The sequence below is a fragment of the Aythya fuligula genome, chromosome 8, assembly GCF_009819795.1.
Source record: "Aythya fuligula isolate bAytFul2 chromosome 8, bAytFul2.pri, whole genome shotgun sequence".
NCBI classification, from domain to species: domain Eukaryota; kingdom Metazoa; phylum Chordata; class Aves; order Anseriformes; family Anatidae; genus Aythya; species Aythya fuligula.
In genome coordinates, this window is record NC_045566.1 from 2,314,491 (window position 1) to 2,339,300 (window position 24,810).

At 44.8% G+C, this 24,810-nt stretch overlaps 1 protein-coding gene across 2 annotated transcripts in view; it reads right to left on the minus strand.

The window, feature by feature from the left end:
• Positions 1–546: 546 nt before the first annotated feature.
• The window catches only part of ROR1 (receptor tyrosine kinase like orphan receptor 1), a 150,612-nt gene continuing 126,348 nt past the window's right edge, over positions 547–24,810 (minus strand). For both annotated transcript variants that reach the window (XM_032192377.1, XM_032192378.1), the window contains exons 5-9: positions 13,414–13,541; positions 12,312–12,629; positions 11,468–11,713; positions 7,402–7,613; positions 547–3,470 (exon numbers count right to left, since the gene is read on the minus strand). In XM_032192377.1, the coding sequence (XP_032048268.1) occupies positions 2,046–3,470; positions 7,402–7,613; positions 11,468–11,713; positions 12,312–12,629; positions 13,414–13,541 (2,329 nt within the window). In that variant the 3' untranslated portion in view covers positions 547–2,045. The remainder of the gene's footprint in view (positions 3,471–7,401; positions 7,614–11,467; positions 11,714–12,311; positions 12,630–13,413; positions 13,542–24,810) is intronic.

The window sequence follows — 24,810 nt, forward strand, 5'->3', positions numbered from 1 at the left end:
TAGATGCTTGAAGTATCTCAGAAGTCAGAAAAGCCCTTGCTGTTTAATTACTGATTGTTCTTAACCTGTAACTAGTTTCAAGCTTATGCAATGGAGACATTTGGACTCTGGCTGCCGCTGCAATACAACACAACACAACAGCTCACAGGCACCAGGACGTAAAACCTAAGCAAGGAGCTGAAAGGGCAGTGCTCGGTACTGAGCTAAACTGCACCTACGAGAGCACAGCAAAGAGAGCAAAAACTTCTTCTGGGTGCTCTGCAAATACGTGCACAATCAAGTGTTCAGCTAAGCCTGAGTAACCTGTCTGCAACTATTATTTTCAAAACTCTTGTGTCTTCTTCAAGGGAGCCTCTCAGCAGACTCCCTACCAGAGCTAGGTGAGCAGATATTAGCTCTCTGTTAAATACTAAACTTTTCAAATATCTTTTGCCAAGATGGAGGAAATACTGATGTATTTACATTAAAACAATGTTTTAATAAACAGCAGCATAAAATAATCAGTGTTTAATATCATCTCTGGCATGTGAAATACAAAAATGCACATATCTTAATTATAAAATAGCCTTTGTAATTACATTTTCATGCTTGCCTAATTGAAATGCCCATAATTAATAAAACAATCATCAAGTAATACAGTGATTAAATGCATGCAGTGAAAATAAAGAAAAATATTTGTATAAGGTAGTGGCTGAATATCACCATAATATATTTCAAGAACATCTACATCAGGTTAAAAATAAAAAGAAACAGACCAAGATATAAAATGCAGAGATGTATTTTCACTTCTGCTGTACAAAACACCATCACACTTTTGTGCAAAAGATAAAAATAAAGTCATATTATACAACATTGTCAACTGAGCAAAAGATTGTTTTCATTGTGTACAATAAAAAATACTATTCAGTACAAAAGAGAGTGTGAAAAACCATAATGTACACAGCACTTTTGTAACTCATTAAAGTGGTTTCAAATGAATAATCTAGATTGCTTATACCTGAATGAACTTTAGTAATTACACAAGTGATATTTCTAGGATGAAAGTTAACACTAATTCACATTATTAGAATTGATAGACTAAATTGCTATCAATGGATTTGCTGCCTGATGGAATGTGAGTTTCCCTTCTTTGGGGTTACTGGAGTCATAATCACTGAAATTACGTATCGATCTGAAACAATAAATATTCCTGGGAAAACTGATTGTCATATATAAAATTGTGGTTTGGAGCCTTTCCATTAAACAGTTGCATAGCAACAAAAGGATATAAAATTTCCACTTTAACTACGTATAAAAATTATGAAATGTTATCTTTGAATAAGTTGATCCAGGTTCTGAAATTAAAATACTTTAATTTCATTTCCTTTAAGGCAATTTCTTACAACTCCAGCCATCTTTAGCAGCCAATATCGGATGATTTTTGTAGACTGCAAGTCGGTAACTCAAACTATTGTGCTGTCATATAAAAAGACTTTTTTGGTCTGAATCTGAACTCAGACTCCCAACTTAACAAAAGACCAAAATCCTACCTGAAGTAAATTATTCAGCTCTCAGATCACATACTTGAAACATAATCCTTGACTGCAAAATTTACAAATACTTTAACTAGCTATTGGAACTGAAATTGCACACCCAGTAAATCGCCGAATATTTGCATCTCCTAAAAAAGAGACAAATATTAAAATATGTTTTCAGTATAAAAAAGTTTCTGTGATTTAAACCACATCAGATGCTTAAGAAAGCTGTGAAAAAGCATATGATAAAATGTTTTTATTCTAAAAAATCTCCCCCTCCCCTTTTTGAGTTGTCGGTGGCACTTAACGAAACAATGAGTCCATTCACAAAGCTGGGTATTCATACCACAATGATCTTTGTCTGGTTGAGTCTGCCCATCCTGTTAAGCAGTTAAACTTCACAGAAGATACTTGCTGCAATGTCTGTTAAACAACCAGAAGAATTTTTTAATAAAATATTTGAATATAAATCTTTTCTACGACATTCTAGTTTGTATTGTAAATAGTTATATTTACAAAGGCCTCGCTTATTTACAATTCAGCTGAAATCATAGATTCGTTAGGTCCATGGATGCTGGAGTCTCCTAAAAGGGAAGACTGCTTAGAGTCTATTTTGTACGGTTTTTGAGTTTTGTTTCCAAAAACTGTTATACCGATCCCTCCCGGATGACTAGGAATTGACATATGAGATAGCAAAGGGATATTTGCTTCCTGGTTGGATCCTGAAGACGGCAAACTAGTGACGTGACCTGTGCTGGTCGACCCGCTGGCACTGCTGGGAGAGCGACTCTTTGGAGGAGGGCAGTGCTGGATCACCCGGGGTGGACCTTGCGGCTGATAGTGGGCAGCTGGGAAAGCAGCATATCCTGGTGGAATCGGGTACCCATTGATCGGAATATATCGTTGGTTTTGAGGTATTGGTGGTCCTATGAACCCGGCAATTTGGCCTTGTGGTATACCTTGGGCTGGAAACATGTAGTTAGGGTACCTAGGATTACTTAGGTTACTCACTGGACTTGCACTGAGGGAAGTTGTTTGCGTGGTGGCGTTCCCACCTGAGGGGGTGGTAGAACTAGTGTGACTTGAAAGGCCCTCCCAGGAGCGCAGCCTGGCATGGATTTCTTTAAATCGTGGCCTCCGAGATGGCAGATCATGCCAGCACTCTGTCATCAGGCTATACATTCTAGGAGGACAGTCTTCAGAGCACGGCAGCAGTTGTCTTTTCCTGATCATCTCGATGACTTCTTGATTACTAAATCCATAATACGGTTGAAGTCCAAAGCTGAATATCTCCCATAAAACGACTCCAAATGACCAAATATCTGAATCAGAAGAGAATTTGCCGTACATAATGGCCTCTGGTGGCATCCAGCGAATTGGCAAGAGAGATTTGTTTTGAACTCTGTAATAATCTGCCGAGTAGATTTCTCTTGAGAGTCCAAGGTCAGAAATTTTCACATGAAGTTGTTCTCCAATTAAAATGTTCCTAGTAGCAAGATCTTTATGGACAAAAAAATGACTTGATAAGTACTCCATCCCTGCTGCAATCTGGACTGCAATATGTAGGAAATCCCCGTGGTCCAGGCTGGATTTTACTGTCCCGTCCTCGTCACTGCTACACCCAACATCTGAATGTGGCGATCGCATGATGAGGAACTCGTGCAGGTCTCCTTGGTTCATGTACTCGAAGAGCATGCAGACAGGTTGTTCCTGGGTCACAACACCTAAGAGGCAAACAATGTTAGGGTGATGGAGCTCGGCCATGAGAGATGCTTCTTGCTGGAACTCTGCCCACTGCTGGGGGTTGTTAAAGTCTTTTAGGGTCTTGATAGCAACAAGTTGAGCATGATCCATGCCTGGAAGGTAGAGATGTCCCTTGTAGATTTTGCCAAAAGCACATTCACCAAGTTCTTCCATGAAGCGCACAGCGGAAAGAGGCAACTCCTTAGCCTTACTCTGGGAAAGAAATGACAGTAAAAAGGTGTTAGAAAAACAGAGCTGAACATGTGTTTTTAAATAAAATATCTTTTCACACAGGAAGTCTGAAAGCCGTGCAAACCTATACAAGAGCTCCTGGGGCTGCACACCCACGTGGCAGGGAACCTGTGAGAGATAGGCACTAATGCAGCAGCCCCAGTTCAGTATCCTAACACCAGTATCCCAACATCTGCACAGTTCAGGGCTGAAAAACGCTTAATCTTACTCTGTACTCTGCTCCAAAACTAAATTTAGAATTACTTTTTACCCTTTGCACAAGATCAGATAAAAGTAGTATGTGTTAGATATAAATACACGCAGGAACCATCAGCATTTCAGCAAAAGCATTTATATACTTGGGCTTGGGCATTTATATACTTGAAACTGAATCTGACTGATTTCAGGAATTGAGTCAATTCACATACTTTAAGTTAAGTGCATGCTGAAGTGCTTTCTGGGCCCGCGCCTAAAGTTTTAGCAGAAACCCTTTTTTTCTTTTAAAGCTATGTTCTTGTAGCCAATTCTTCCTTGACTTTGCTATTAACCCTTCAGTGTACAATAAAGACTCTTTCTGTTCACACTTGACTGAATGTTCAATCTCAAACATGCTGGACAGAGTCAGCTGGAAAAATGAGATACTGGTTGAAGAAGAAAGGCTAAATTTTTTAAAACTCTGTTGTTCTTCACTCTTAGACCATAAAGAACTTGCATTTACATTCAGACACCAACTTCCACACTTGCTGTTAACACCTACACACAAAGCCAGTCATTTAGGATCTTCCATATAGCCATGGGTAGTAATTTAAGACTAATGAGTTTGGGACCTACATTTCATAAAACAGTGTAAACATTAGCATTTGCCTTCCTGAAATATAGCTGCAGCTTTACAGCGACAATAGAGGAAAGCTGACGTATTAGAAAAATCATTAAAAAGTGGCATTTTAGAAGAAATGAATTCTAATTATATTGACCACTTTCAATTTTTAGACAAATACTGCATAAATAATAATAATCATCATCATCATAAAGCCATTTAAGCAGGCAGCCAGTAGACTGTACGGTGATGGCAGGAAATTAGCTATATTGTTGAGGAACAGATGGTTTATATTATACAAATCCTTTAGGCTAAAACTTGTTTAGGTCTGGCATATTGTAAATTATATTTTAGTAATGAAAGTGAAATGACCTCTGTCTGACCTCAGGCAGGGTTTGTCTGTTTGAACCAACATAGTGGAAAACTATGAAAGAAAATGAAGTCATAAAGTTTTGGCAGGAAGGGCTCATTTCAAGTTAAGCGGTTATAAATCTGCTTAGTTTTTGTTTGACAAGTATTTGTCATACATCGGTGTACAAAATGTAAAGAAGTGTAAAATACATATGAGGCAGCACGCCAAAGTAAACCGAGTACAAAGGAAGAGCAGAAAGAGCGAAGCCCACCGCCTCTATCTCTTTATCGGCTCCTTCCATTAGGTGAATGACAGGACAAGCTCGGTTTATTATATTTTTTGAGGGCAATTAAAATCCCTTAAAACTGAAACAGGCTCTTGGATGAAATGCTAACATTTTTATTTGTACGAGCAAACACACATCTACCTCACTTGGAGCTTAAAGCTTTAAAAGTGTTTTTACCCGAAGTTGACATTAATACTGGATACCGTATTTAAAAATAGGATTCTACTTCCTTTCTTTTCAAATTTTGTTTGAAAAGCAATCAAAACATTTGAAACAGGGCGGGTTGGGTTTCCAGTAGGAAAATAGAGAATTAGCATAAATAAAACAGAAAGCTTTTTGCAGCATATGACTTTAAACATCAAAAGAAAACAGTCTGGTCTATATTTGCAAAACACTTCTGAGTAAGTTGCTTCCCTATGTGGCGTGCATAAGGCATCAGTGTGTCGGCAGCCTAGGTGGAAATCGTGACCTGGTTAAAATGATGCTGACATTCCCTTTATCTCCTGTTCAGCTGTGAATTTATCAGACTACCTTAGAAGGGGAACCAAGAAGCAAGTCCAAATTTATCAAAATATTCTATGGTGGTTGGACGCAAGATGTATTTTGACACTTACCAAATTAAATGGTTCTGGTACTATTACCTACATTCTGTTACTAAGCACATGTTTTGTTTTTAAGCATGTATTAAGCATTTTCAGCTGCTCTAAGCTGTACATGGAAGCTGAAATTAAGAACATCAAAGGGAAAACCAAGATAAAGTCACCGGGTTCGTGTGTGTCTTGGGGCTGAGGAGGTAGAATACACCAATGGACCAAGCCCTCTGTCTACCCCAACCCCACAGAGCAGTCCTGCAGTCCCAATGTCCGCAACTGTTTAAAACAAAGAGTTTAGCAATATGCTATATAAAAACATCTCTGCATGCACTTTGTATTACTAAAGGGCAAAATCAGCACCGCGTTCTCCAGCAGAGCCACGCTGTGGGTTTACTTTTATCATTGACTTAAAAGAGTCTTCTACACTTTCAGTGAGTGGGTGGTGAGCTGGAATTTTCCTCTGCAACAACCTTCTGTGTTTATCCTGACTGCTCTGAGCCTGCAACTCTACAGACACGGGGCAGCACCCCCAAAAAAGCACCTCGTGCTGGGTGGCACAGCTCCATCCATCCCCTACCCCTTGTACCACATTCCCTGCACCTTGTGGGATGCAGTGACTGAAGTAATTTTCCCTGGCCTGCCACAATTAACTCTTTACAATCTAATTCTATAAATCTGACTTTTAAGAGCAAGCAGTGGTGGCAGCCCATAGCTCCTTTATAGAACTTAAGAAGCAAACCACTCCTGAACTTATACAGAGATGGAGAACACAGCTTCCGAACTACAAGTGCAACCTTTCCCAATGCCCATTAGCAACCTCCACACTGTAGAAAGAACACCTACAACAGCAATACTTGAAAAAAAAAAACCAGCAAAGTTTGAAGAATCAGTGCTTAGAGTTCACATGGCTGAAGCGCCAATAAAAATCAAATTTAGTTAATTTTACTATGTCATTTTCCCACAAAAATAACATCTTGCCCAAAGGCACGTCTGACTGTTTCAGATCCCACACTTCACTGTGTTTCTATTCTAGTTACTTGTACATGTTGATTTTCACTCTGAAATGCTTCAAAAAAAAGAACAATCTCCACCAAGTTGTTGAAGAATTGGCATTGTGTGCAAAACAAGACAATTAAATAATCTTTCCAGGGCATTATTCTGCCTGTAGGTGGCAGAAGGCATTTACAGCCCTGCAGTGGGTGATAGCTACAGGTTTGCAAATTGGCTGCCCAGCCCATAAGCAAGAAGCTCATGGTTAATCATGCTTCAATCTGAAATGATTTTAAAAACGCTTCATGAACCAGGGAGTAGACTGAAGCAAAACAACAGCAGCAACAAGAGCAGCTCTGCACCAGCTGTGCTGGCCAGCTAGAGGTAGATCCTTGGGCTGTGTTGTGCTAATTTCTCTTTTAACTGAGAAATCAGGTAAGCCTGAAATGGGCTGAAAAAACAAGGAACAAATCTTTCCAAAGTGATTTCAGCTGAGTGAAGGTGGTGCGTGATTACAGCAGATCCAGGAAAAAACTCTCTTGAGAAAATGCTGAATCATATCTATACTACTTTCTGACTTAAAAAAAGGCTTCCAAATAAGATAAGTAATCTAGAGGTACTTCAGGAATGGGCTGCCTTTTTTACCACTAAAAGTTCCAGCTTCTACATATGCAGACACATGGACATGTAGGAATTAGGCCCAGCATGACACTTGCTGTGCTGCTGACAAGAAAAGTCCTCCCAAGAAAAAAAGGCACCAGCAGAAACCTTAAGTTGGAAATCAGCTTAACATTTCAGCGCTCAATCAATAAAGGATTTCACTCCCTGCCCTTAGAGGCAGCAAACATGGAAGCAGAAATGAGCTGCAGGCTTACCTTTGGTTTATAGGCATTGAGCATTGACATCTCCACGTTTTGTCCTCTTACATGTTTAGGCTGTCTTTGAACTGGAGGGGAGGATGACTTCTGGTTGTTGCGACAGATACAGATGAAGAAGAAGAGCAAGGCTATGGCCAGGGGAATAGTTACACTCGGCACCAGGATATATAGGATTTCCATTTTATTCTTTTCCTTGGAATCCTTAGAATCTGGTTCAAGGGAAAAAAACAAACAATGAGTGAAGTATCCATGCAGTTAAATACACCCCTGGGTCAACTAGAAGTATTAACAGGAATAAAGCATCCAGGTAACACTACTGCAAGCCACCTTCTTGAATAATAACAGAGAAATTCATTTTGTTGAGTACTGTTTCTGTAGGAACACAGAATGGAAGATACACCAACAAGGCCAGGAACAATTTCACTGCAGCATGTCAGTTCAAACCTACTTATGGTTATGAAATAGCTGGATACCACTACGTGGCTATTGCTTGGGGGAAATGAAGTAATGGTCTAATAGAGGTCCACAGGAAAAATAATTTCTAGAATATCTTATGGAGGAAAGAGTCCCCTGGGATTATGGGCAGCTGTTAAAAGGGACAGTTTCACCCCCCATTTATTATCTCCAGCCTCCTATTCTCAACAGCTAGCACTTCTCAAAGGATGCAGCAGGGACAGCTGAAAGAAAAGCTACATCGTGGATAAAACCTGTAAAAAACAAGGATCTGGAAGAGGTTGGGATGCCAGTTTATTTTCCAGAGTGCCAACACTAGCTGCAGTATTTGCTCCCTCTGCATACAGCTTTCTTCACAGCTAGGGAGTGAGTGATTAATTTTAGAAGTATGAAACCCTCTTCCACCACTGCCCAGCAAGGACATCCGACACTCAGCTCTCTCCAGCTATCTGTGGGTTCACAGAGCTTGTTGCTTAGGGGAAAGGTGTGGTAGGGGAGAGGCTTTGGGAAGGAGATAACACCCTTGCATTCATGCAGCACCTGCCTGTGTTGACAAAGATGCTGTCCAAGCACACAGCTCTGAGCACGAGGCCACTGAAGCTTGTTTGCTCTGGTATTCCCCAGCAGCATCCAAAAACTGAGGGTGTAATTACACTCGGGTTAACACACCCACTGTAAGGCACCCCAGGAACTTTGAAGATCACCTGGAGCTGCGGGACGGGCTGCTGCTGCCCACTTGTTTTGAGAGGGGTGCTGGAAATCTGCAGCAAAATCAGGCCGGGCAGATTCTGGCAGGACGGGGACTGTTTTGTTCTTCATGCAGGGTCATTCCAGTTTGTTTGTCTGTGTTTTCCAAGCTGCATTTGTAGAAATGCTTAATGGCCCCCACAGATATCCTTCATGCACTTCATTATACACACACACAGTCTGAAGCTTGGTTTGGCTCAAATGGTGACAGAAGCAAAGTTCAAATGTTTCTGGAAGTCACTTTATGTAGACCCTCTCTACTGACAGGCTCACCCCATCCTCCTGCTCCCCCATGGGCTCCTTTTTGACTCCTCTATTTAAACTAAGTTGTGCCACCTGGTTTTCAATTGCGAGGGAAGGCGTGCTCCCACCCCATCTGTATTGAACAGCCAGCTCTACCCAGCAGCCTGCACAGATCCCTGTGCCACAAGCAGGTGAGAGGCTGTCTTGTCCCCAGGGGAGTAAAGACCAAGCCATCCCTTCTACCTTCCCCACTCCACTGTCATCAGCAGTGTCTTAAACAAGTTGCCATCCTCTAGCACAGACAGGCAGTGCCTTTCCCTCTCCTTCAAAACCTTATTATATTTGTCTATGCCAAGCCTCACTCTTGACTTGCTCCATGTTTCAAATCTTCCTATATTCAAGTTGACAAACTTTTATGACACCAATCTCTTACAGATTGTGAGACAACGGAAGGATACAGTTGAAGAAAGGAAAAGAAAGCAGCAGCATGAGGCAGACGGAGACCTGGGCACTAGTTCATCACCTGAGCTATTCCAGTCAAAGGAAATTATTGTTCTTATTAAGTAGCAGCCCTTGCCATGAAGCCTCATTAGGTTAATAGGTTTCTTGGGAGCCACCCCAATTAAATTCATTTCCCATCTAGGCATGTCCTGGTGAGGCCGAATGCACAATACTTATTAAACTGTGCCTGAAATGGCTCTTTCAGCCAGTGCAAAACCAGCAGAATGCAAGTCCCATGTGGTATTTGGGTTTTAATATGCAGATTGGCATTTAACAATTAAATTAGTGCTCACCTGATATAGTTCTATTTGTCTGTATTTAAAATAACAATCCCATATAATTCGGCTGTACAGCGAGTACCATGTAAGGCAATGGTGAGAAGTAATTAAAACCCTTGTTAGGAATTCCTCAAGCCAGCCAGCCTATCTCATTTATTATCTAGTAAAACGTTCAAATCAGAGACTTTTGCAACACGGCCAAAAGCGTTCCGCTTCCAGCTATCCCAGATCAAAAGACCAAAACAGTCCTGGGATCTCAGAGCCCATCCAGAGCAGCCCTTGGAAGCAGCTCCCCCTCCTCAGCTCTCAACTACCCAATTATCCCGATGCCCTGTGGGAAACAAAACGGAGAAAACACGAACTGCACATGGCTGAAAGGTCACAGACTGTCAGTGCCATGGCACGCCGTGAGCTCAGTGGCACCAGAGACCCCTGAGCTTGCCCAGCCTGAGCTTCCCAATGTACCTGGGGCTGAGCCAGGTTTCCTTGCCCAGACCAGCTCCTGGGGCAGAGAGCCCAGCACTGACCAGACCCTACAGGGAGTCTTGCTGACTGCTGCCTAGACCCAGGTTTCTGTAGTGAAGGGCTGAAGCAAGGCTGTGGAACAGTTTATATAGCTTAAAGTACTCTTGTACAGTCACTGTGCCTAATTAAGAAGAAAAATAAAAGAACTTAGATGCACTGAAATAGCATGAAAAGAGATACAAGACTCTGAAAAGTATGTATGAATTTTAGAGAGGGTTTGTGATGCATGTGATATATCCCAAACTGTCTGCCTTTCCCCAATCCATTCTTTCACTAAGAACATAATTTAGATCCCACTTTGGCATCGATTCCCATCTTTCCATTAATTGAAAAAGACTTTGGAGCAGGCTCAGCACATGTCTCACTGCAGGAATGTTCATAACCATAACCAGAAATAATTCAATTTGGTTCTGGCTATCGAACAGTAACATCAAAAGCTATCTCCTTTCCAAGGGGAAAGGTACTGTTACTGTCACAATTTGGAGGCAACATAAAATTTTTGTGTGAAACTTTCTTCTGTGGATTTCCAGAACATTTCTGCACACATTTCTGGCATGACCACGCAAAGAGCTGTATGTTTTCTTGGCACGCTATTGATACTGCTGTTTTTTAATGCAGGTTAAACAATTAGGAACCATTTGTTCAGGTCTTCCATCCACTTACCCTAGCTCTCAAAAAAGCAAACTAAAATGTGAGCTGAATCTCATTTTTTGATCATTTTGAAAAACCAAAATACAGCCAAGGCAGTTTGGTAAACACCAACCTCAAAGGCAGCTAAAAGCATCTGGCAAGCTCATTTCTATTTTTTAAACAAGGCCTGAGCTCTGTTAAGTGATGTTTGCACTCATTAAGATGGTTCTTACTAAACCAAGCAAAAAGTAGAATGTTTTGTTAACTGCTTTGCGGATCAGCATCAGCAGCACAACTTCTCTGATCCTGTTTCGTTTGGATTAAGGAGTCACACTGATCGGAATGGCAACCTGGAAAGCCTGGGATGCTCGTGCTGCCCCACCACCTCCTGGGGAGCGCTCAGGTATTCCTTAGTAAAATATTTTCACGCCAGCCCTGTGCCAGCTGCGCGGGCAGTAAGTGCTCATAGGCCTCCCCAGAGCAGGGGGATTTCCTGCACTGGATGCTGTGGCTTCAGCTACAAGCACTGCATTTATCCTTTCCTAGAGCTCTCTTTTCAGGGATTCGAAAAAGACACCGTGCACGCAGCTCCTGCGGGCTCCGGGTTTGCAGGAGGGCTGTACAGAGGGGGCGAGCCAAATTCCCTTTTTCTCTCAAAGTGAGACATTAAAAAAGGCAGCAATTACCACAGGCCGGCACGTCGCAAAGCTCGGACTTGAAGTTCTCGTCCAAGGTGAAGCACCACGGGGCGTCCTTCTGGTTCCCGGGGTTGCGGCAGTAGGAGTGCCCCCCGTTGAGCTCGGGGTACCTGATGGCGGTGAAGGTGTGCGTGTGGGGGTACTGCGAGTTCCAGGGCTGGCACTGCCGCCCCGACCGCGTCACGCTCACCGTGCCCCGGTAGTCCACCCCTGTGCTGTTGTAGCATTTGTGATCTGAAGAGAGAAATAAAGAAGTTCAAGGCAAGGGTCGGTGGGGTTAGACAGATGGCGGCCGGATGGGGTGGGCACCAAGCCCCCCGTGTGCTTCTGCTGGCCTGAGGCCGGCAAAGCCAGCTCAGGAGCACGGGCTCCCAATTTGCTGCGGCTGCAACGCGGGGCCTGCTTTGCATTCACATTCCTGGGAGGATTTAAAGCTTATGCTTCTGTAATGAAAACAGCCTATGCCAAGCGTTTTTAATATAAGATACACAAAAGAAGTAAAAACTACAGTGGGAATCTGAATCGCAGCCATTATTTTCATATGAAGGTGGAGAGTTTGTGGGAGCCACGTTTTATATTTGCCTGTTCAGATGTATAAAGATTGGGAGCAGGCTGCAGCCCAGCCTGACCAAAGACCAAGGTCAGTGGATCACTGAAACAATATTTCTGAATTTCAGCCCACTCAAGACTGGCTAGGGAAGAAGTGTGGGAGTACAGCAAGGCAACAGCACGGTGCCTGTGTGCTTTCAAAGCCCAGCACTAGCTCCAGCACTGAGGCACATGCAGCTTCACGGTCTCCACCATGGTATTTTCTGCACCCGTTTTCACTTACTTTTATTTATGGGATCTGCCATGGGAATCCCAATCCGGATACAATTGACGGCTTCGGGACTATCTGGCTGGGGCAGATCCTCGCAGTTGGGCAGCTTTAATCTCATCAGAATCATGGGATTAGATCTTGCAAAAATATACTCAGTCTGACACAGGACGTTCTCCAGGATTTCACACTCGTCGCGGCACAGGTCTCGTGGCTTCGGAGCCGGCGAAGTCTCGTCGCAGTAGGGGAAGGCGTAATGGCAGAGCGAAGGAATAGCAAACTGGGAGCATTTATCCGACAAATGGCTGGAAGTGCCAATCATGGTGAAGGCAGCTGTAAAATATACAAAAGGATTTTACCTAACCCGGTGGGAATTTTGCTCCCGTGCTCTCGCCTTCCCGGTATATCCCTCCCTTCCCATTGCGACTATTCTTTTCAGACAGCCAGGTGACGAACAGGCCTTGCAGAAATACACAGCACTAATTACATTAAAAGTTATTAACGATGCTGATTTCGCTGACAGAGAAAAAACATCTGGTTTTCAACACTGGCCTAATGTTAAGCATGTTAACCAAAACCCCAAACCCAATTATACATTTTTTCCCCAAGTAATTTATAATGGCTTACGAAGTCATACAATATTTGGATGCTTTTGGCCCAACAAGTGGAAAATAAAGTGCTTGCAGGCTGCCCAATGACAAAACCTGTACCTTTGTGAAAAATGACAGCTTTCCTACCATCACAAGTGGCGTGTCAAAATTTCATGCTTTTAAATTGCACGTTTAAAACCTGCTTGGGTAACAGCAGCCCAGGGCAAGCTGGCATTGAACCACTCCCAGGAGCTGTAAATGCACAGCCCCTGCTCCTCAGAAAAGCAGTTTTGTGGCTTCTTTGGGTTAAGTGGGCCAGCAGAGACATGAGGCTGCTCAAATCTTCCCTCTCCAGACAGCTCCCTCCCCTGACACTGCGCAACGCAGGGGTCCCAGGCAAGCTTTGGTGGGGAGCTCACAGCAAGAGAGGATAAAGAGCACATAAAAATAGCACTGCGGTTTATGAAACTTTAGCAGCTTTGGGGGAAAAGCTTCTTGGGAAAGAGGCAAGTGCATTTTTAACCCACCTGTAATCTGATTTTCTATTTCACCTTGCATATGCAAGGACTCCATATAAATGGTCCGGTTTCCAATAAACCGCGCACAAGCGATCCCCCGGTAGGGCTGGCAAAACCCATCCTCTTCATACTCGTCGCTGAAATCAATCATAAACACAAAAGAGCGAAACGTTTCACATGCGATTTTGCAGCAGAATGTCCCTCCGGGGAGCTGGCACTCGCATTATCCGCGGCCGAGGCGAGGGGCTCGCCGCGTTTGTCTCGCAGCCGGCGATTCGTTCTGGGGCTGCTCGCCCGGCGCGGGAGCCCGCACGCCGCCCTCGCCTCCATTAAGAGCCTGTGATAAGGGATTATATGGTCTTTAGGTAGTGCAGAGGGCACGGCCCGGGCTTTGTGCCCACGGTGATTTTAACCTTAAAGGATTCCCACAGTGCTGCAGGTAGTTTTCAGTAGCTCGCAAAGGATTTCCAAGTGAATATAAGGAATATACAACAGCCTGAGTTTTCAGCTGCATCACAAAATCAGGTACTGGCATTTTGGGTTAGCAAGAACACGCACGAATGTTGTCTGAATTATTTTGTTATTATCATGTTGTCTGCGATTATTTTTTGCAGGAAGGAGGAGGCTACAGTCAGGAATATACCCAGCCTTGCACAGAAGAGAAAACAGAAACTGCCAGGAAAAATAAAATTACATTTATTTAAGGCAGCTAAGATGCTGTTTTCCATTTGCGAACCAAACTTATACTTAATGGTGATAAGCACAGCAGGAAGAGTCAGGCGAGCAGAGCCAGAATTAAAGGCGCATACAAAGAATCACCCCCTCCCCGCGCTGATACCCTGCCATAGGAAATGTTTCCTCAGCCCCCACCAGCGCGGTAACAGTTATTGCTAAAACAGAACCGAAGCTAAAACAGGAGTTAAATAGACAGATTTCTTTCATTAGGTGCTTTGTTTTATACACTCTAGGAGACATTTAATGCATAAATCCAGATGTGAAATTATTTGCCAATATTCTTCAAACAGGGCAAAGAAAGGAAATTACTGAGCCTCTGCAGACCAGAGCAGTCACTGCTTATGTTGAAGAGAGAAGCAGCAGCTCGCTGCTGCACACCGCAGGGCCCTACGGATGCTTTGAGGAGGATTTGAGCTTACGTGGACACTGTAACATGCCTCCAGCGGGTCAGTCAGCCCCGTTACCTCCTCGCTGCGAGGATCTGGTTGGAGATATTTGGGACCTGTTCTCTGAACAGACACCTCAGCTCTGATGAGGCCGCGGCAAATGGAGAAGCTTAATGAAAATGTAATGAAAATTGAATAATTTCTCTTATTTCTTCCCAGACCCTCCTATTTAGCTCTCAAATTAGGAAATAATTGATATTGGAAATATTAGTAAGTGATATTGGAATACCCCTAGGTATGATCATAGCCGGGTAGGCAACAGGTTCCTTCGTGTATTTTTTTTCCCCCCAAATTCATCCTCCCCCAGCTGCCAAAAGCGTAACAGCGGAATCAGACGATGTCGCTAATAGGGAAAAATCACAGCTTTTTTAATCATCTCTGCCATTAGGCTTAACAAAAGACACTTTCATCCCCTCCTGAAGACCTTGGCTGTGAGAGCTTGGAAATGCAAATTGCGTTTAGCCTCTTTGAAGTCACCCACTCATTGTGTGCGGGGCTTAGAGCCAGCGGCCAGCCCAGCAGCCGGGCTCCTGGTGCCCTGACACAGCGGCCAGGGCGAGCTAATGGGATTAGCGGGGAGAAGTGCTGGGATCGCCTTCCAGGACACCCCAAGCATCTCCCGGCCCTATGCAGCTACCGGCTCCAGAGCACGGTCCCAGGACTCACGCAGCGTTGCTTTAAGTTCACACGGAGGAGCTAGGAACCGGGAATTAGCGGTGGTAATTTATGACTGTGAAGACAGGGGGTGGGGAAGCGGGCTGGGAGGGATGGAAACCTTCCCCAGCCATCCCGCATCAGCTGAGAAATCAGTGGGAAGGGCTCCAGGCTGGATGATGGTCCCAAGATGTTCCCAAGTACATTGCAAACTGGATTGCAAAAGCACAACCTCTAATCTGCCAATTCAACTCATTAGCTAGAGCAAGAGTAGGCTGAGCTGCCTCGGGTGCCGGGCAGCACAGACACCGAGAGGGGAACAGACCCGAGCACGGCCGTGTGTTTCTGCACGGCGTCGGCTCTGGCACAAGCACCACGATGGTTCTTGGAGAGGAGCAGCCGCTGAAACCTGAACTGAAAAACCACAACGGTGACTGCAGGCACAGGAGGCTAATTCTCCATCTTTTAATCAATTAATCCCCCGAGAGGATACACATCATTATTTATTTATTAACAATTTGGTTTTTATCCTTATTTATTAAATTGTGTTATAATTTGTTAGGGGATTTAACCTGGGGACTACACCTAACAGCAACTGCTCTGGAAGGCAATCAAGCAGTGCAATTTAAGCACACAATTAGCGAAGACAAAACCGGGAGGAATGCAATTAACATCAGCAAAGCAAATTCACCTCACACCGAGGTTCACCTTTGAACTAAAGAAGATTTAACTGAAATAGCTGCAGCAGTAAGGATTGCTGGTGAGCAGGGCCACCAGCTTACCTTGATGGAAATGCCCCGAGGAGCGGGATTTGGGAGATTATCTCCGAAGGTGAAGATTAGAGGAAAGAGGAGAGCTCGGATCCTGAAGCCTCTCCCTGCCAAGGCTGCATGCCAGAGCAGAGTTTGCAGAGGTAAGATGTAAGAATAGTGGCTCACGTGGAGCAGGCACTGCTTGGAGTTGTCTTGGAAGACAGCTCCAAACTGGAGCAGAAGGATAAATCAGACAAAGGAACAGGAACAGTGGAGTGGGACAGGAATAACCCCGGGACACCAGGCGGTGAAGTGCCCTGGTGTCTCCTCAGTCACGGCATGGAGGTTAGGAGGTGGTCCCGGTGGCACCAGGCCGCGAGCTTCACCTCTTGCTCTGGCAGCTACCAGGAGTTCAAACAACACCTCCGTCTGATGGAGTCCTGCTGGGATGTGTTGGTAACATCCTCGTGACGAAGTTACTGGCATGTGCTTGGCAGCAAACACCAGCGGCCACACGGCACTGCCTGGCTCCATTTCTGTGTCGTCCTTCATACCATGAGAAATCCTCTCTTGCCTCTGCACCTCTAAATGATACCTGTCCCCTCCCTTGCGAGCTCATTTCCCTCTGTGTGCCCTCTTGCTCTTTTCTCTAAGATGGCTCAGGATGGAAAATTTTACACATAGTGTCTAGAGGCTCCCTGGGCATCCCCACCTTCCTCGACAAGCTACCAAAGCTATACCTGGCACTACCCAGGCCGGAGACACCTCTGTGGCCAGGCAGTCCCCACATGGCAGGATCTGGGGGCAGCTGCCAGCTCTCCATCTAAGGTTATTCCCCACTGAACTATAGCCGAGGCCGAGCACCCTCTGCTTGCCAGAGCTCTCATCCAGCAGCGGGGGTGCAGAAACGGCAGTAAACCTGCCCCAAACCCAGCCTGACAGAGAGCCCACAGCCGCAGAGCTCAGGCCCGGCTTAAACGCATTCCTCACCTCCCGCTGCCAACTGGCAGCCGCTCCGGTGGCTGGCGCTAAAACGCGGCTCTGGTTCTTGGGATGGAGGCAGGTCGTGACTCCTTCTGCACAATTCACACATCGTGTAGCTCGGATGTGTTTTGTAAGCGAATCGCAGCGTCACTGCTCAAACATCTGCGTCAAGGTCCCGATACCATCCCACCATGGGTAAAGGACGGGGCCCTGTGGCTCCAGTAGGAGGTGAGTTAGGCCCGATGCAGCAATTAATGCAGTAAAATTAACGGATGAGCTCAAGTCCTAATGAAACGGGAGTGGGTCCAAGCCTGCAGGCATTGCTGACTGAGATGGACTTCACCACCTGAGCTCGCAGCAGCCACCGCGCTCCTCCCAGCCGGGCTTTGGGGTCTGGGGGCTGCCCCCACCTCTCCCACTTCCCGCACCCCCTAAAGCCCTCGCAAAGACACAAAAAAAGGAAAGCGCTGGCTTTTAATCCCTGACAGATGATACAGCACTTGCATGTTTTAAGATCATTTCTTTTCAAATTTGGTTTCCACTCGGTTTGCTAGACCAGCCTTGGTGTTTATCTTGGAGCTTGCCCATTGCATCAGATCCCACTGCAGCTCCCTGTGCAACAGTGCCTCTGGCTTGACGCATAACAGCCCCAGGGACTGAAGTTACACCATACTCAGGTGCCTTTAAATGGCTCCAAGTTTACAGAAGGCAGAGTGAGAGCTTTGGCAGGCATTTGCCAACTCGACAACACGACCTGACCTGCAGCAGAACACGAGGCTCTGCGTCCTCCTTCCCCCTGAAGTCGAGCTGTGTCCTTCTGCTGGTTACTGAGGGCCCTAGGAAGATGGCAAAGGTGTCACCTGGCAAGGGGCACCTGGACAGCTCCAGCAGGAAAGACCAAGTCAGGGCAGAAAATAAATTTGCAAAAAACGGACTAAACTCGCTGTCACCACTTGGGTTCATTTTCCCCTCATTCGCTCTCCTTTGTCTTGTGCTAGCAATAGTTATATCTGTCTGCTCTGGGTCACCAGCAGCTCACGACCTCCTGAAATGGTAAGAAAATAAGAAAGTAACCCTACACTAAAAAAAGGCTGGTGCAAATTCGTGCTTCTGCTCATCCCCTGCCACGGGCTTTCTCAGCGTGACCCGGCTGCAACACGAGGTCCTGCTCTGCTGGTAGGATTCCCGGTCACCCACGATCAATCCGCAATAACCACGCTCACTCCACAATTTGTTTCTTATCCACACATGCTACAGCTGGAGGGATGCATGGTCCCCACCTCTGCCAAACGTGTCCCTGCACAGGCTGCTTTGTAAACACAAACATTTTCACCTTCCATCAAGGCCCACTTCCCAACACACCGCCTTTTCTTTCCCAGTCTTTTTCTAAATCACCAGAAATTGCTCACATCTAAACAATGTTCCCAGCAAACACCAACAACTGGGCCAGGAACTTGGTTTAGCTTAAGTCTTGTTACCAGACTTCAATATGAGTTCACTTAGAAAGATTTCATAAATTAATAGAAAGGCTGGACCTCGTGAGATCATGTTGTATTTATTTTTACTATATCCAATTTATTAAAAATACATATTCCAAAGATGCTGTAATCGTGCAGTCATTTCTACCACACCCCATGGATTTTTTTTTTCTTTTTTCTTTTTTTTTCCTGACTTTTTTTTTTGAGAAGGATTTGCATGAGTATGTAACGAGAAAGACACACACAAAAAAATTGACATGGACAACATTTTGAAAATGGACAGATGAGAGATGTAGGACAAAGCAAGACAAAATCACAAGTGCTTTGAGTGTCCCCAGACAAGAGGTAAGAGCACCGCTCTCCCTCTTGATGCTTTTCCCAATGCCAGCACACTCCAACATATATTTATACTTAGCTTAGTTAGATGCTTAGATGGGATTGTTGGATTACCATTATTTTGGTAACCAAATCTTTAACTGACAGCAATGTAAATAGGTGAACGTCCAGAGAGGAAGCGAGGATTTTATTATAAAAGCAGCAGGGGAAGCGGCATCGTAATGTTCAGTGACATGGAAGACGGCGATGTAAAGCCAGCACAGGATTATGGTGTGGGTGCAAAGCCTGGCTGCTGTAGGACTAGTGACTGGTCTGAAGATAGAAGCAAATAAATGCCATATTCTCTCTGAGATCTGCCCAGTGGAGATGGAATAGCTTCAGCTCTGTGTGAAGACTCTCCAGGCATTTTTTTCACTTACAAAGTGAAAGGCGTTTTGTCTTAATTTTTTATTTTATTTTTTTTACCGTAGCACGGAACTAGTCAGAGCTGTTTATCTAGATAATTTATATCCAGCAGCGGAGCACTGATGGGAAAAGGCAGCCGACGTTGCCCAGTTCAGACAACCGAGTGCTTTATGCCCTTCTCTTCCAAGGAGAATCTGCTGCTTGCTGCAGCGGACAACACAAGAGGGGGTGGGCGGCTTGGTTTGGCTCCATCAGCCCTGCACCGTGTCCTCGAGAGCAGCCCCACAAGGGTCCCACTTCCCATTTTACACCTACAAACCTGCAACCCAAAGCCAGGGATACAGTGGGTGCTGCTCTGGAGAAGCTGAGTTCATAATGAATGCCAATGAGTGCCGGCAGGGAGGGAAGAGAGTTGCTCCAGCAATTTATGCAATTAATTAAAAGGTGTATCGATAATTTTTTATTGCTACATATATCACACACACCCTCCATACATGCGCTAATGCCATATAAATTATTTTTACATTGTTAAATAAATTGTGTTCCGTTCCATTCTCATGTTCCAGCTTCACCCAGAAGAAAAGGTAAAGAGTTTTTACTTGGCAGATAGCCCTTAAAGCAAACAGATGAATAATATTCTGTCATACTTTCCAAAGAGCAAAAACCAGTTGCTTGTGCCTGACTTTGAAAGTGGGAACACGTTGGCTCTGTTTCATAACAATATTTCAGAAATGCGAAGGCTGCATTTTGCTTTGCAAAAAGAAGAGAATTGCCCAGACTTGCACGTCACTGTGTAATTTAAGCAGAAGTCCTGTGTAATATAAGCTATTGGTGTTTTGACACCCCTTTAAAGTCACGGGGCAGCTAGGGCTTAGCTGGATCACTAGAAATGCAGGGGTATAAAATAAAAAATGAATAATGCTGGGCTTTGTCATCACCAAACTTACAGAGTCCCATAGCACCACTGATTCGCCTCCTTCCCTCAAATAATCAAAAAATAATTCAGTGAGCAAACACAGTCTGACTGAGGAGCTATTTTACTTGGTTAGTTGCTCTTTCCCACTCCATGCTGATAGCTGGTTTGATGTGATGCCTCCAGATGGATAAAGCCCCAAAAATGAATGTGAGTTTGGGCTGCTGTTGTGCGTGGCTTAGCACAGGGATGTCACCAAGCGGCCCAGCTCTGAGGCCACATTAGAGCCATTCCCTGCTAAAAGTGGGACATCCAAAATGCCCCGATTCCCCTACATCCCCCAGGCTCCCAAACACTGTCCCCAGCACTCCCAGAGCTGCAGAGGAGGCAGGTTTGTGCAGGGAAGGGACCGGCGCGGGGGGGAGCTGATGTGGTTCCCACTATCCAGAGCCAAGCAGCGCTGCACAATCCCCAGCTTTGGAAGCTTAATAAAACACATCTCTCAGGCAATTAATCCCTTGGCAAGGATGCACCGATTCATGACTGCTTGTTTTTCTTTGTCATCGTAAGAAAGTTTTACAGCGTCTCTCTCAACATCACTCGCTTTTGGAAAGCAAGAGCTGCCTGGAAGGGCTCAGCACCGGTGGCCACGAACTTGATTTAAATATCGACCGAAAATAAATAAATTAGCTGGGACGTCAGCCTCCCAGATTCACTCCTTTTCTCCTCTTAAACACTTTACAACAATCCCTTCCCTACCAAAACTCCTCCCGCGAAGCCGAGAGGCATTCCTGGGAGCGGGAGAGGCAGCTGCAGCTGGTTAGGGACCGAGCCTGGTGCGAGCGCTCGGATGGCTGCTGGCAGATCCCTGACATCATTAGGCGAGATGAACTGCGAGTCATATGCTCGCAGTTATGGCAGTGGCAGGAAACCTCTCGCACTCGTGTTTGGTTCGACAAAGCTATTTTAAGGTTGCGTTTGGAAGGGCGCTTCGTCGAAGTTTCGAGATGCAGGGGGAAAGATGTAAAATGTTGCTGAAGAGCAGGCAGGCAGGGTAAGATTAAGAGTGTTGAGCATTGCCTCCTCTATCAGGCCTTTGTGCTGCACAGCAAAACACCCCCTCTCCTCCTGGATCCTCTCACGGAGCTGCGATGATCTCACACATACGTCCCTTATCCGCCTCTCATCAGGCATTAGCTCCTGATAAGGAGCTTTTGATGGAGCGACCATCGGCAGCACCCCATAAATCGGCTGTGTGAGCGATACCGGGCTGCCAGGCAGGGCTCATTCCTCCATCTTATGGCCCTGGGGAGCAGCTGGACAGGACCAGACCACGTCACACCCATACTCATCTCCTTTGTGGCCAGAAAGTAACCCCCAAACTGTCTGACAGTCCCAAAAAGTAACCCCAAAGAGCTCAGCACCCCCCCAGCAGCTCCCCAGCCCACCATCGTGTCTCAGTGCAGCTTGCTGTGCCTAGGCTCCGGATCCAAGGGAGCTCCTCACAACCTCCTCCTCCTTTCACATGCACCACAGCTACCCAAGTGACCCATCCGGGATGCTGATAACCCCTTGAGACCGTTCTCCATCCTGCCACAGGGGAGAATTACTGCTATGGCACCAAACTGGCACTTTTTTGCACAGAAACAGGAGAACAACACCTCCCTGCCTCGCGGGGCTCTCCCAGGGGGATACACGCAGGAGCACAAAGAGCCAGCCACAAAGTGCACACTTAGACTGTATTCAGTCTCTTGTCAGTTAAAAGTCCCCAGAATCAGGGAATTTATTCATTATTTAGTGATAAAGTTAAGGAGGTTGTTTAGATTTCATTCAGCTATAACAGATTACACTGTGTGCCTCTTCCCCACAAATTTGACTCTTTTCCCCTCAAAATTTACAGAAAAGTGCACCCCTGCAATGTCTTTTGAAAAAAACCCAAAACTTTACATATAGCAGAAACACAGTCGGGGTTCAGACACCTTCCAAACTGCTTCATCTGGACATTAAGGGCTTTATTCCCAAATATTGAACTGCCCCTTTACAGGCATAACGGGGCCTCCGAGCGAGTGTTCATGCAACTGATACCACATGAGAAGGTCTCTTTACACCAAATGCATGGCATAACCTGGCTTTACTGCAGAAGGAGCTGGGTCCTCCGAGGAGCACTGGCTTGAGCAAACAGCAGGGAAAAGGGCGCTTTGAACCCCTGTTAATCACAGAAGAGAGTGAGAATAATAACAAGGTTTTAAGTAACACCTTTTTGTTCGCCTTCCATTAAATCTCCTTTGTCAGATGTCCTTTTTATGGGAAAAATTAACATTTAGAATTTTCCATTTGGCCTTGCTAATGATCCCTGTCTGTCTCACAACTGCTTATTCATTGCTGACAGCCGAAACTGCCCACGTGTTCTGCGAGAGATTTTGCTGCTGCTGTACAGCACACACCAAATTTTGCACCACGACTGTCGAGTCTCCCAGAACACATAGGAAATAACATACATTCATAAATGAGAACATCACAAATGCAAACAGTTAATCCAAAGCAAAAGATCCGTTTTTATGGCATTAACACACAGAGCACTTCAATAACGTGGGAAAGTCTCTTCATTTCCAAGCAACTTTTCCATCCTATGATTTTTTTTTTGCTTTTTCTCCCACAGAACGGCACCCAAACACCCTATTCTCTAGCCAAGCATCTAAAAGACCTTGTTCCTTGATAAAACCACTGCAGATTTTTTGTTGCCCACGGGAACAACAGAAGAAGGCAACATCCCACTCCTTCCTCGGCCTCAGGTCACTGCAAGTACAGCTCTGAGTTATTTGTAACTGATATGAAATCTTGCGTGGCTCCAAAAGTCAATACTGAGCACTACAAAAGGAGCTGCAGGACTTCTGCAACCCATTTTATCTCTCACTAACTTTTTCCTGCTCTACCTTATTTTCTTAAGTCACAGCTTTTTTTTTTTGCTTTTTTTTTTTTGCTTTCTTTTTTCTTTTTTTTTTTCCTACTCCTCCCTCCCTTCTCCTTCCTTCTAACATTTAATTTGTCTTATGTGACTCAAGTAAGCCTTTCTTCTGGTGACCTAATATTTTAACCTTAAGCATGATGAAAAACAGACTTCACAAATCTGACACTTGAATTAAAAGTGAAACACATGCCTCAGCAGAAGTTAATTAAAAATAATACATATAATGTTCTCTTGTTTAAACTATTATTTGACCAAAAATTTGCACCCATCAATAACTACTACAGTCCCCGATCAATGCAAAAAATAAGAGTAACCACCGTAAGCACAAGCTCACTGCAAACATTAGCTATTTTACTTCTCTTTTTATTAAAGAAAAGTTTATAAAGACCCTGTTGAAGCTGCTGAGCTCTGCCCAGAGGGATGTTGGGGCACACACAGTGTGTGCTGGCCCACATGGGCCTGGCATGGGCACGTACAGCACTCCGGTACCAAATTCATGAGCCCAGTACCTGCTCAGCTCTTTGCACTGCTGTTGGATGCTCCACTCCTAAGTCAGATATGAGTTGTAGATAACCGATTTTACAGGCATGTAGCTTTGTTCCTTTGAAAATGGGAAGTCCAGCCCTGATATGCACATATGTGGTCCCCTTTGGTGGGACGGAGGAGAGGCTGGGCACTGCAAAGGAAGGACAGTGGATGGGGAGCAACTACATGGAAAAGGGTGACCTGAAATCCCAGACTCCTTTAAAAAAACGAGTGGAAAACACATTTTTCTGAAGTGCTTTCCTCAGAGTTACGTCGAGGTACAAATGCAGCGTTTTTCTCTGCTGACGAGCAGTCTGAGGGTTGCTGGGTTTATGAGCAAAATGCTCATACTTCGGCTGGGGGTAGCTGGTAAGTCCAAAACCATTTTAAGCAGTTAGTCTTATTGAAATAGTTGGTCAAGTTTAACAACTGTGAAAACATTCGAAGTTCACATAACTTGCAGGTCTATCATAAATTCTGCTACTGACAGACACACATAAATAGAGGCTGCTCAGCTGGGAATAGCCAGTCTGCTTTAAAGGGCACCACGAGTTATATTAAACTGAGAATGTCTTGTGAAAAAGATTGCTTTTGAGATAAGAAGCTCATTCTTAACACAACAAACACGAGTGAAAATATGCTTCAGTGAAAATTAAGATCTGCCCGTCCACTCCCCAACGGTAACAGGATAAGGCAGAGGGAACTTGTTTGTTTTCTTTAAAAGCATTATGCCTCGCTACGTAAGCTGCACAGAGCAGCGTGAAGCAACCACACTTCAGATACTGGGCTCGGGACCAGCAGATTCATATTTCAGCTAGCCTTGAGAAAGGCGCCTAGCCTAAATTATGAAAAGCCTGATTTGAAGGAAGCGCTGCATAAAAATGGCAGCTTTCTACTCAGAAACGGACCAGATCCCTCCTAAAACTTTGGTTTGTAGGACAAGAAGCAGTCACTGTCATTTTCTCCTGACACCCCAAAAGAGAGAACACGTTGCAACCCACCTTCCGTTCTATTTTCTGGCAGCAGCACTGAAACAAGCAAATTCTCACCTCCCTTAGTTGTTTTTTCTTTTTTTTTTTTTTTTTTTTTTTTTTTTTGTCTCATTGTAGTAAATCAAGAAGGAAACATGGCAGATTTTGCAAGGCCAAACAGTTAGAATCGCTGCAAGCTTCAAATGTTTGTTCGAGCATCCCAAAGAAAAGCCCAGCTT